General features: G+C 47.6%; 1 protein-coding gene across 7 annotated transcripts in view; it reads left to right on the top strand.

The window, feature by feature from the left end:
- AUTS2 (activator of transcription and developmental regulator AUTS2) overlaps nucleotides 1-13022 on the top strand; it is a 791548-nt gene that overhangs the window by 713636 nt on the left and 64890 nt on the right. For all 7 annotated transcript variants that reach the window (XM_055725110.1, XM_055725116.1, XM_055725126.1 and 4 more), the window contains one exon: nucleotides 5230-5278. In XM_055725110.1, coding sequence (XP_055581085.1) covers nucleotides 5230-5278 — 49 coding nt within the window. The remainder of the gene's footprint in view (nucleotides 1-5229; nucleotides 5279-13022) is intronic.

The following is a 13022-nucleotide window of genomic DNA, read 5'->3' as shown; positions in this document are numbered from 1 at the left end:
GCAGCGCTGGCGCCAGGCAGAGCCCCCAGAACCACCACAGCACTGGGTGCGTGGTTGCACCCAGGGCACCATGCTGCTGCTGGGGACTGCTGGGGGCCACGTGCCCACCCTGGCACCCAGGCTGGGCCCTTGGAGCTGACACCTGCATGTCTCTTTTCTAGCTCCCCTTGGATGTCAGGGCATAACTCTCCCCACGGCTTGGGGCAAGTAGGGTTTGTCAGCCTGAACCCAAATCCAAAGGGTACGTACCTAAGGGAGTTTAACTCCATGAGCACTCTGAGCCCGGTATTGGTTTGCAACCAATTTGGAGATCTGAAATCTTGAAAACACTCCCGGGCAAGGCCTGCTGAGCCCACAGCCTTCTCTTAGCACCTCTCCATCTCCCAAGAAACTCCTGGCTGTGCGGGGATGCTGTGCCGGTGAGCATTGCTGCCTCTTGTCCTCACAGCACCTTGGTTTGTAGGAGACATTCAGTTGGCTCCACGCGCCAGTGAATGAGCATTTATACAATAACGTGGCTGCGCATTTACTTTCTGCGGCAGCTGTTAGTGATGGTGCGCGGCGCTTAAGGAAAACCTGCGGTGACTCAGGGATCCACCGGCCGTTGGCTGTGACGTTTGGTGCGGGAAGTAGAGCAGAGCGGGGCTCAGGACCCCGGCCCCACCGCGTACCCCTGAGCACCGGGTCTCTTCCCCGGGAGGGGTGCAGCTTTGGGACAAGCAGGAGGGTCTCCAGGCACGCCACCCCGTCCGAAGTTAGGGACGTTTATTTTCAAGTTGTTTTTTTTTAAAATAGAAATTTCCGTTAAAAAAAAAAAAATGTTAAATGCAACACGGTGTTTTCGACCCGCGGTTCCCCCCGCGGAGCTGTAGCGATGCGCGTGGGCGTGCGCCGCCATCCCATCTCCGCGGCCGGGGGGGGCCCGGGCAGCGCGGCCGAGCCGTGGGGAACCCGCCCCCCGCCCCCGCGGTGGGGACCCCGGCCGGCGGCGGGGCGCGGAGCCCGGCCCGGCGGCGGGGCGGGGCGGGGGGAGGAGCCGGCGGCGCGGCCGGGTGGGAAGCGCCTCTCGGAGCGCCGCGCAGTGCGGAGCGGAGCGCCCGGGCGGCGGCGAGGGGTCCGGCCGGCAGCCCGCAGCCGGGGTCGGGCGGAGCAGCGCGGAGCGGAGCGGCCGCCCCCGCCGGGAATTACAGGGTTGCACGGTGGTTTCGGCGGGGCCGGAGGAGCTGGGGCCAGGCCGCTGCTGCTCCCCGATGGAATTCACCTGAGCGCGGCCGCGGCGAGCCTGGACGGCGGGAGGGACAGTGCCCCGGCGGGGGCCCGCGCTGCCTCGGGAGAGGAACGGGCATGACTTTTTAAAAACAAACAAACAACAAACAACAACAAAAAAATCACCCCCCTTAAAAAACCAACACCACCAACAAAAAAAAACCTAAAAGCAGAAGAAAAAACCCAAAAACCCAAAGGCGCCCGAAGGAGGGGACGCGCCGCCGGCGCTGGACCCCGCGGAGGGAGGAGCGCGGCAGGAGCGGCCGCCGGGACCCGGAGTTGCCGCCGCGGAGTCGCTGCTCCCCGCTCGCCGCCGCCGCACATGGTTTTCTTTGTCCTGCCGCTCCGCTAGCGCCCGGCTCCCCGCGCTCCCGCACACCCAGCGCTCGCCTCCCAGGGAACCATCTTGCGGGGAGCGGGGAGGGGGCCCGGCCGCCGGGAAGGATGCCCGCCGGGCGGCCCGCGCCCCCGGCCCCCGGAGCTGTCCCTCGGAGGATTAGTTGGGGTTTGGCGGCGGGACGCTGAGCGCCGCGCTGGACCGGAGCGCACCGCGCACCGCACGCCCCTCCCGCAGCGCCATGAGCCCCGGGCCGGCGGCCGCGCCTGCCCCCGGGCCAGCAGGTAACGCCGCTTCGCCCCACGGGGCCGGGCAGCGGGGGGGGGGGGGGCACGGGGGGCGGCGGCGGGGCCCCGCGCTGGCTCCGCGGGCGCGGGCAGGTGCGCGGCGGGGAGCGCCGGGGGCACAGACCCGCTGGGGCGAAGGCGTGTTCCTTGACGGGGGGAAAAATACCCTCTGGGTGATCTTTTTCTGATGGCGATGATGGTTGCCGGCTCGTTTGTTTCGCGTTGAGAAGGATTCAGCAGCGCTCGGCGACGAGGGGGTTTCGAGGGGAAAAGGGGCGAAGTACGAGGAAGGGAACTGCTCGCAGCCAGCCCGGGGCTGCGGCTGCTGGGGGGGCAACAGGGACCCCGCACGGCCGGAGTGCTCACCCACCCCGGGATGCTCTCCCCCCCCGGGTGCTCCCCCCGCCGCATCCTTGCCCACGGGTAGCGCCCTTCCATCAGCTGCCCGAGCAAGACCTGGAAGCGGCCGGGATGAAAGGGAGCGGGGGGTGAGCCTGGCTGGGCGCTGCCCGGGGGGTGGCCGAGCCCCCCTCCGTCGCTTGACCGTCGAGGCTCGAGCACCTTGCCTGGCAGCTCCGCCGGGGCTGTGCAGGCGCTCTGTGCCCTGCGCACATTCCTGGCCATGCAGAGCAGGTTTTAGGTCCGCGCTGCCAAGGCATTGCATTGTCCCCTTCGGCCTCAGTGCTGAGTTGTTGGGGATTTTTTTTTTTAAATTAATTTGCGCTGCTGTTGCATGATGTGACTGCCTAACTGCGAAAAAATAAAGAGTTGCCTGGAAATGGGTACAGTATCTTATCTCTGGCAGAGTGTCTTCACTGCTCTGTCACTGCTGTGCTACCCCCGTTGCTGTTTCATATTTAGAATCAAATTTTAAAGTAATGAAACAGGCAGTCAAAAGTTCCATCTCGCCGTTCAAGCCAGTGAAATGGCTTTGGGGTTATTTTTACGGTAACCCAGGCAATGTTTGTTTTTTTTTCAAGTTGCTCTTCCATTCGGTAGCGTGTGGTCGGTAACGCAGGATGAGGCTCACTCCCGGACAAGCTTTGTCTTTGTAAAATTATCCCTTTTTTTAGGTGCGTGTTGTACTGATCATTATCTCCCAGCTTGCTCAGGAGCGGTTCCCAGGCAGGGTGCATTGTGCACCACGCTATGTCCGAGGAGTGCCACTTCCACATCTCGCAGCAGTGTTTCTGACTGGTTTAGGCGATGGCACAGGAAAAGATTTCACCTGAAAAACCATAGCTTAAAACCAGTCCCTTGGCTTACACTTCGCATTAGAGCAAACTTCTTAAAAAAAAAAAAACCACCAAAAAAGAAAAAAAAAGAAAAACCCCCCACAACATTTTCCTCTTTCCAGTGCTTGGAAAAATCAAGCATATAGGAAACTTACAGCTTCCCTATGCTGTTTTGCTTTGAAGCAGTGAAATAAAGTAATAGCTGAAACTGTAAGAAGTTTGTTTGTTTTTTAATACTGGAGTTTCTAAAAAGAAAGACTGGTTCAGAGAGTTTTGACTTCTGAGACAAGCTGCATTTAAAACCACACAACAGATGAAATTCACTGGAAATGGTGATTGTTTTTAATCAGAGAGCAGGCTGATTGGTAAGTTAGGAAAGCATTGAGCATCTCTCACATTTGTTGGACTAATATTGGACTGCTCTTTAAAGCACATGGCCTTCTTGATCTTTTCAATTTGTGCATTATTCGCATATTTTCATTAATTTAGAGAAAGTCGTCACTGAGTAATAAATCCATCATAGGGTAATAAATCCAGTGTTTGCAAGGTATTTAATTGAGAAGAAATACACCAGCTCAGCTTTTAAATAAGCTAACAGCAATCTAGTACAATCTGTCTAGAATTCTGAAAAAGAATAAAGCTATTTTTAATGATTAATTATAGAAATCTTGCATGTTGTTAACTTGAGGGCAAACAAATTTTTTCAGTGTATTACTACACTGTGATATGCAGTCTGAACCGTATCTACTTATCGGTAATTTTGCATCTAAGTTTTTAGTATAGCCAAGGTATCCAATATATGTGGCTTGTCTGATGGTTTTTATCTGGTTTTGAATGGAGAAATTCCTTCCATTTAAAAAAAAACCCGCAGCCTGCTTTCCAAACAGACAGTGTTTTTCATTATTTTTCCTGAATCCAGTGAGAAAACTGTTTCTAGGAGAAGACTAAAATCTTTCTCAAGTGTTGCATTTTATCCCTGGTTGCAATATTTTATTACGGAGTACATTTCTTTCAATGTATTTGCAAAAAGCAGACTGTCTCTCAGTGGGGTTGGATCCAAGATACAGTTCAAAATTGAACGGCTCTCTGCATTTTGTGAATGTGTAGGTGGTAGAAGTTTAAGCTTTAGCTGTACTTACGTGTGTATTATATATGTGCATGCATGCAAACACAGCAGCGCACAGATGCATAAACTTAGCGTGTTCTGCTTTTGGGCTCAGGATGTTTGTAAAATTAATGTTTGCTATGTTATCTTCCCCCGTCTGGTTTCTTGCTGTTAGAGTTTCTGAAAAGGGGAGCTCAACATTTTTGTGTGAAACTTAAGTCGGGCTTTTTAATAATAGGTGGAAAGATTAACTGGCATGCTCGCGTACAAACAGCAGTAGCAGATGAGCTGGTAACACAACACGAGGAGGAAAATCCTCCCACGGATAAAGATAGCTTGATGAAAAATAAAATTGATTATTAGTGTATACAGAGTGTGGTGTCAAGAATCAGTTACTCTAACGAAGGCAAATCTTAAGTGGAAAGATGTACTAATACATACTAGTATCAAATAGTGACATATTCTTTTATTTTTCAAAGAACTTGTAACAGTAATTTGAGAAATTACTGACCTGAGTTATCAGCGCTGCTTTAAAGATGGTAAAAATCAAATGGTAGACAGAGTAGGGGTCTCCAAAAATACTTTACAAATTAATTAAGAAATCTGCAATTCTGCAAATTGCCTGGAACTGGGGTGTCTGATCCAAAATCATGATCCTTCTCCATTGCAAAATCAATATCGGAATGTATTGGGTAATTACAGCACAAACATATAGTTTCTGTGCTGCTAATATGTTGAATAAGAAAATAAATTTCTTTATGAGATAGAATCCTTCCAAATAAATATCTGCACTGCAGGGCGGTGAAGCACAGCCAAACAGCACCACCTCACGGACGTTTTCTTCGGATACTGCAGCTCCCATCAGCTCCCTTGGTTTTGTCACCTGATTTGTTTCTCTAAAATATACATACATATGTGTGTGTGTATAAATATACCACCATGCCTTTTGAAATCTATCACTTGTAGAAAATGTAACATTTTTTTTTATTGGTCTTTCAGGCATCTGATGCGAGCTCTGAAAAACTGTTCAACGCTGTTACAAATAAAGGTAAGACTGCAATTCACAGCACAAACATTTTTTCCCCCACACATTTCTTTTCATGGCAATTTCAATGGGAGATGAAATGTAACTTGTCTTGCAGAAATGTCGCAATCAGCTTGTTAGTGCTTTTTATGTTTCTCTTGGTTTCAGACATGTTCTGTATGCTTGGTAATTGCTTTTTTTAATATAAAATATAGGCTTTAAATAATGCATTGCCTGCCAGGTCAGAATTAATTTAAATAACAATATTAGGGAATAGTTTATTTTACAAATGGCTTTAATTTAGGCTCATTTAAATAACTGTAAGAGTTTTCAAAATGTTTTAACTTGATTGTTACTCATCAGCTACATGATAGACGTGGAATTATGAATAGCCAATTTGCACTGCTGACAGTAATAACCAGCCAACGTTTAGTATTCACAGGATAATAGTCATAAACTATGGCTTACTGTGCTGTGTGCTTTCTGTAGAGTTAATAAATGATATAGAGGGCCACATTTAAATATTCAGTATTCCATTAATTTTTTCCAAACAGCAATCCAAAGAGAGAGTGGCTAATGATATAACAGTACATTAAGGGAAAATTTACCCTAAATCAGTGCCAGTGAGGTTCTGTGCAGAGCTTGTCCTGAAGGAGCGTTATTAGAAAGACCATAGGCTTAGGGGATTTTTTTATTTTTAATTCTTAATTTGATTTGGTTTGTGTTTATGCAAGGAATGTCGAGGGAGCGGCTCTGCCAACGAGTGTAATACTGAGCCTTTAAAATGGGTCTGTTCTTTACCCCGCTGTCCTACTTCTTAATGTCACTGCATGGTAACCGCTTAGTAAAAGGGTTGTGCTTCTGGCTGTGAACACAATGTACCCTACCTCGATGGTTTTGGGGGACCTTTGGGTCCATTTGCTTTAGGAGAGCTGGTTTTGTTGAGCAGGTGTGGATTTGCTCAGTGTTTGCCCTGTGCGCTTCTCACCAGGTGTGGGATTGTCATTCCAGTGGATCATCCTGTTATTTTTTGTGTCTTTTAATTCTGTGAGACCGTACTGGTTTAACTGGGGATGGTACGTGACGTTTGGATTCCCATGCTGATACGCTATTGCTTCTGAAGGCTTCTGCTGCATGTTGAATTATACCTGTATTTAATGGTGTTTCGGGCCGGTATCACTGTTTTTCATAAATTAGCATCCTTTGGAGGTACAGTCTGTGATTTCTGAGGCCTGGCGAGGTTATGTCCCTTGGCGAGCTTACGCACCGTCTCTGATGGATGGCATTTACAGATCCCCCCTCGGCCCCTCCATAGGCGGAAAGTGGGTGACAAAGAGGAGCAGAAAGGAAGAGTTGTGTGTTTGGAGTGACCCAAGGCCCCCAAACTACATGTGACTGCATCTTTATTTTGCTAATTTGCTGTAAAAAGCTTTGGCATCTGAGCAGCCCTTTCTTGGGGCTGGGCCAGGGCAAGGAGAAGCCTGGCGGTGAATCCATGAATCCACATTCCTGGGGCAGGCCTGTAACCAGGGCAGGGGCTCTCCTCCCCCGGGGGGTGATTGATGAAGAGTAGGCCTCTCTTCCTCTTCCTTTCGTTTTCTTTTTTTTTAGTTCTTCTTTTTTTTTTTTTTTTTTTTTTTTGAGTCAAACACATTTCCCACATTCTTATTTTTGTTTACTTACCCAGCTTAATTCGTGGCATCTATTTGGCTGTGAATACCCATGCTTGACAGGGAGCCTTTTCTTCCAAGATACTTTTCTTTGGTGATTTAGTTCCCTTGAAAGGATTAGGGTTTCTTTGTGTAGCCTAAAATCAACATGGGCTTTTCGAAGCTTTGCTTGGGAAACCATACACAAATAAGCTTTTTAGTTGATGGTAGATTATTCCTTTGCCCCTTATTTCCATCAAAATGGCGTCTTTCTTTTCTCCTCCTGAGTTTCCCCTTAAAGCCATATGCTAATTCCTGTTGGTAACATGAATGACAAGGGAAGAATCAATGCAAATCCAGGTGCGGCCAAACTAGGCTGACTGGTATTTTCTTTTTTTTTTTTCTTTCTCCACCACCCCTCACTTCTTTTTTTTTTTTTTTTTTTTTTTTTGCACTGCAAGAAGGAGATTAGGGGGAAAGAGGGTGGAAAAAGCATAGGGGACAGTTTTGTAAAAGGGATTAGCATTCAAACTACTAAATATCAGGAAAAGAGCCTCAAAAAAATCCTCTGTGTGGAGATAAAGTCAATAACCGCTGGCAGCCCAGGTGCAGGGGCTGGAGGCAGTGGGGGGGCTGCTGCCTTCCCTAAGCGCCTGCCCTGGGGACGGCTGGCGACTGCCCGGGCGCTGTCACTTTGATATATTCCAAGTTCAAGTTCTCTCTCTGCAATTCAGTCTGTTTGCTTCCAGGCCAGTTCTTTCCCCCCTGTGTTGTCCATGGTTGCTTTTGCCAAAAGCAATAAAAGTCACTTGTAAGAAAGGTCAGATTTAGCATTGGGTAAATCATGATGAAACCTTCAAAGCTTCTGGCTGATGGAGCAGGCGGGGGGGGCGGCTCGGCAGACTGACAAGTGCACATCCCTCTGTCCACAGCCTTCCTCTTGGATGTCCCACGGCTGCCAGTGTCTCACATGTGCTGTTTTTCTTTTTTTTTTTTTTTTTCCCCCCCCTTACCACTTTTATTTTGCAGATTTATTTATAGCTGAGGTAGCAGAGATTACAGAAGTAATGTGTTTACAAAGCATTTAAAAATCCTGAAGTGTTTTAGGTCTTGTATATACATTTGGCCCCTTTTGGTCATTTAGTTGTGGATTTCAAGGCTGAAGATGAGGTCAAGCTCTAGGTGCAATGAATTAGTGTGGCTGTGTCATGCAGAACAGTCCCTTCCTCAGAAGTGCTGATAATTAAGAAAATCTCGAGCATAGTGAAATCCCCCCAAACCTCCCTTGAAGGGGCAGTAAAACCCCTTGAGAAGTCTCTCCGCTTCCATTTGGGAGTTGGCTGCCAATGGGAATGGGAAGATGCATCCCTAAATCTAGATGGGTCCTGTGAGTTTTGGGGGGCAGCATGTGGGTGTTGGGGCCCCTCAGGGCTGGGGTCCGTGTCTTAGCCAAGCGATGCTGGGTTGGAGAGGGCTGTGGGGTTCCCACATCAGCTCCACTGCCGGAGGTCCCCAGCCCTGTGCCGTGTCTGCAGGAGGGCTGGGAATTTGGGAGGCACCTGCCTTGGTCCCCAGGGCAGGGATCGCTGTAGCTGCTGCTGAAACGAATTGTCCCTGGTTGTGAATCAGAGCCCTGTGCTCCATCGCTTGGGCAGGAACGCTTTACCTTGTCATGTTTAAAATTATCCAGGGAAATAATTCCCATGGAAATCCAGGTGGCTGTGTTGGGAGGTAACCACCAAAGGGTCTGGGCCCTTAGTAATGCTTGAGAAAGCAGCTGTTAACATCTGAGTAAATGAGATGGACAAGGGATGGAGGAGGAATGCGTCCCCACCTGCATCCCCCAGTCTGTCCCCTCCCTCCCTGCAGGCTGGACCTTCCTGTTTGGGATTGCTGCTTGGAGTCCTTATGTCTTTGAACGAACATAACTTTTCCTTACCCTCTGAGAGCGTCAACCTTAGCACCATTAATCCTGGCCAAAGTACAGGTTTTGTTCATGAATTTTTGTAACATGACTTATCAGCATAATTAAATTCCATTATCTCTTAATAATTTAAATAGACACATCTGAAGCTGTAGAGCAGGCAGCTCCTGCTACTACTATGTATTTCATTTATGTTAACTCCCTCCTACGTACCCTTGGAAAACAGCTTTTCCTGGAGGGAGAAATGAGTCCCAAAGTGATGAAGTTTTCATTTGTGCTGTGTATTGAAGTTTGCCTTTGATCAGAAACACAATTGGGCTGTTACAGCTTTTTATGTTCAAATTGTTTACAGGATGTTCATGTAAACTTTATGAATCCTTCTGCTTTGTGGCACCACCAGCTGTCAGGAAAATATTTATACTCTCAGCTGGAGGTAGATCAAGGCGTCTGGGTTACTAGTCGTCACTGCTGGCTGAAATAACTGGTCAGGTCAAGCCCTGGCATTTTGGGTGGTTCTGCGGTGGTATCCCTCCCTAGAAAAGCAGGCGTGTTGTTGTTTCTCCCCTGTTCTGTCTGTGGCAAATCGTTTCTTAAGGATCCTTTACAACAGCTGTTTCCATAAACAAGTAGGGAGCTAAAGCTGGCAAATACTTCTCTGCTGATCCCATTCACAGGAGATCCTTGTCTGTGGAGAAGTGCTCTCGCCCTCTTGGAGTAAACCACCCCCACAGCATCTGATGAGTATAAGTGGATCTGTTGCTACGTAGATGGCATGTGTGCAGCGTTGGCATGGTCAGCGTGCCAGAGAACTGACTGCTGCTGCCTCCCTCCTTTTCAGGGGTCTGCAGGAATCTATAGAATGACCTTACTCACTCGGTGTGTCTTCTCAGTGTTGCTTTCAATGTTCGGGGGTGCTGCTGTCTGCATATGTTGGCCCTCCATACTGCTACTTCTCCTCACTGAAATGCTTCTTCCTAGCTTGCTGTTAGGGCTCCGGTGCAATACCAGTGCTGCAGGCAACCCGCCCACCGGCCAGCAAACCTCAGGGACTGCTGAATCATGTGAGCCGTTCTGCAGATTTTTTTCTGTGGTTGTTACAATGGCTCAACCTCCTGAAGTGATGCTGTGATGATGATGTCTCCTCGCCTTCCCGGTGGAGACTTCCCTGGTGGCTTTGGATCGCTTGGTTTGCCTGTGTTTCATGGGTTTCAAAAGGCTTTTCAGTATTCTCCATGTGGGAGTTCAGTGGCTGGTTAGTGAGGGGCTGAGCACTGGAAAAAGCCTCCAGTTTGGTGGACCCCAGGTTTCTTGTACCTGCGAGTTAGACTAGAAGAACTGGTGTATGCATCACTTACTCTCTAACTTCCATGTCAGGCAGATAAAAAAGTTAATATATGTCTTGAAGAGGTGGCCCTTTGTTCTGGAACACGAAAGAGCAAGGCAGTTATTTTTGTGCCGTGAAGACTTCATATGAGCAAGAGCACATCCCTTTATGGCTGCCTCTCCTGAACACAAACCACTCCTTTCCATCCATACGCTTTCCATGCCCCCTCCTTCTTTATGTGCTGATGTTTTTTTGCCTGGGACGTGGCAGTCAGGTGGGGTTGCCAGTGCTGGGAGATTGCATAGCTGTTCTGTAGCTGCAGGAAAAGGTCGATGGATAATGTGATGTACACAGTGTGCCCAGAGGGACAGGCGAAAGTCAAAGGTGATGTCTTCCAAAACTTTGGATTCTTAAAATCTAAAACTTACAGTCTTAGAGAACAGGAGTCTTCCAAGGCTTCTGTAGGCACTGGCTTTTCTTGACCGAAGTAGCAGAGGGAGACAGTTGAAAGTGTTGTTCTGGGCATCCTTGCCTGTTTGGACTGGTATCGGGTACCTTTTGGTGTCAGTTGGCGATTGTATTCCCCCAAGAGTTCATTTAAGGCTGTTCATTTTAGCTAAGTCAGACTATTCCAGTCTTAGCAAAATGGCAATATTTACTAACACATAATTGTATCTATTCTGGAGAGAGTGTTTGTTCTATGGATTAACTTGTATTTGAATTTCTAAAAAAAGACTTATCAGCATTGGGCTGTAAAATAACAAATCATGATAATTGGTTCAAAGCAAGGTGGGAAAATTCTTGGGACAGGAGCAATTTGATGACAAAGACCCTGACGTGACATACCTGCAGTCAGTGGAGGCCAGGCTGGAGTCTGGAGTGAGATTTCATAACTGGAGCATCCTGCAGACCTCCCATATCTGGCCGCTGTTAGTCTCTCCCTTGTAATAAAATGTTGTTTTCTCTGAAAATGTATGTTTATTTAACTAGGTCTCTTTTTGCTTCACAATCTGGATTCCATTCAGTCAGTTACCACTCCAATTAACTAACAATTATTTAACATTAACAGTAATTACAGACGCCAGTTAAGCGCCTACAGATGTCAACTGTTAGCTTTGTACCTAATCACTCAATGAAATGGAGAAAGTTCAACAAACATCAATTAGCCAAGCAATTAGTATGAGGTAGGAAAGAGCATGTTATCGTGTGTGAGCTGATTCAATTTATTTTATTTTGTCAGTAAAACACACACACACACACACGCACACACGCACGCAGACAAGCAGCAATAACTTGCTGAGATTAGATAAAGCTGTATTGTTTTGCTGTTTATACAAGCTTTTTCCCCCTCCTCTTCTTTCCCTTACATAACTTAAACGTGCTTTGCCAGGCATTTGTTATCTTATCAAATACATTTCATTTCAATTGGAAAAGCACAGCAATGTCATTTCCAGCAGAGAGGCGAAGGCCGTTTACACCAGCAGGCATGAGCTTTACCCCAGCAGAACCATCACCTTAGCAAAGCTACTCCTTCGAGCAGGTTTAACCCGTGAGTTAAACCAAGGACCGCGTAAACACCAATGCGCTTCGTCAATGGATATGAGATTTTAGATAACACTGAACAATGTTAATTGCTTCCGTCATCTGATTTATCTGTGTACTTAATGTTGATGCTGGGTTGACCTGGGCTCCGCAATGCCTCGCTGAGGCTGTAGGAGGGCAGAGGGGCTTCCTCGGAGGGTGGGTCAGCACGGCCTGAGCTGTCCCAGCCCAGATGGGGTGTCTCCGTCGCATGCTGCTGTCTGAAGAGCACTGTGTGGCTGCAGCCCTCCTGGGGAGCAGCTGTGCCTCCAGCAGCACCACATAGTGTGTGCTTGCGTGGCTAAAAAAAATAATTAAAAAACCAAAAAATGGAATGGGCCATAAAATAACTTTACCATCAGAAAGAAACAGTTGATTTCTAGCCAGTATCCAAGGTGTATTGCGAGTCTCTCAGTTAAGATCTTTTGAAGGCTGTAGACCTGTGCAGAAAGTGCTCGGTGTGCAGCATGCGGCGTACGCAGGGTGCCTGGGCTTCCCCAGTACCCAGCTGTGCTGCTAACCCGCCACTTCACCTCTGTAGTCCCTTTTCCCATAGGATCTCATGTCTTCTCACTTGGCACAATTTCACACCCCTTGCTCAAGCTGTATTACATCCAGATACTGTTAATTAGGGAAAAAAAAAAAAAAAAAGAAGAAAAAAAAAAAAGGTATTCCAAAGTATCTCTCATCCTACTGTCTTGACAATGTGGATATCAGTAGGAGATTCATAGGGGCATTTTTAAATAGTTTCTGTGAGTGCTTCAAAAGCAAAGTGGCTTTCTTCTTCCAGTTCTCAGCTGTCCCCCAAACAAGAATTCTTCTGCCTTCATCACCGTGCCACCATATTTTAAATGTTTCTCCATGTAAAATGATCCTACAAAGTAAGATACTATTTTATCATGCAGACTGCCCACAAATTTCCACAAAGTTATTTGTATTAGTCATTGTTTTCCAAAGTGCAGGAGCAGGAGTGGAGAACTACAGGCAGATCTCGCTGTTGCTTTCCAAATTCTCAACTTTTTGGTTTCTTTCTAGAAAAACACAGAGTCTGAACATGTGAAGAAACCCTTAAGTATGTGACTTGAGTGCAGTAACACTTGGCTGAGTAGGCAGAAAAAGTGAAACTGAGCTTCCAAGTGAGAGCTACCACGTTCATTCGGCTGGCCAAGAGGAGCTTGTGAAGAGTGATACTTTAAACCTGTGGCTCAGCACAGGTTATCCAAAAGAAAAGGCAGGGCCTCGTCACGAAAGGGATGTTGCTGTTCCTCAAGATATGGAGAGGAGTAGAAT

This window comes from Falco cherrug, chromosome 1, assembly GCF_023634085.1.
Source record: "Falco cherrug isolate bFalChe1 chromosome 1, bFalChe1.pri, whole genome shotgun sequence".
Taxonomy (NCBI): Eukaryota; Metazoa; Chordata; class Aves; order Falconiformes; family Falconidae; genus Falco; species Falco cherrug.
The sequence above is the reverse complement of the archived record's forward strand: the minus strand, read 5'-3'. Positions and strand labels throughout refer to the sequence as shown.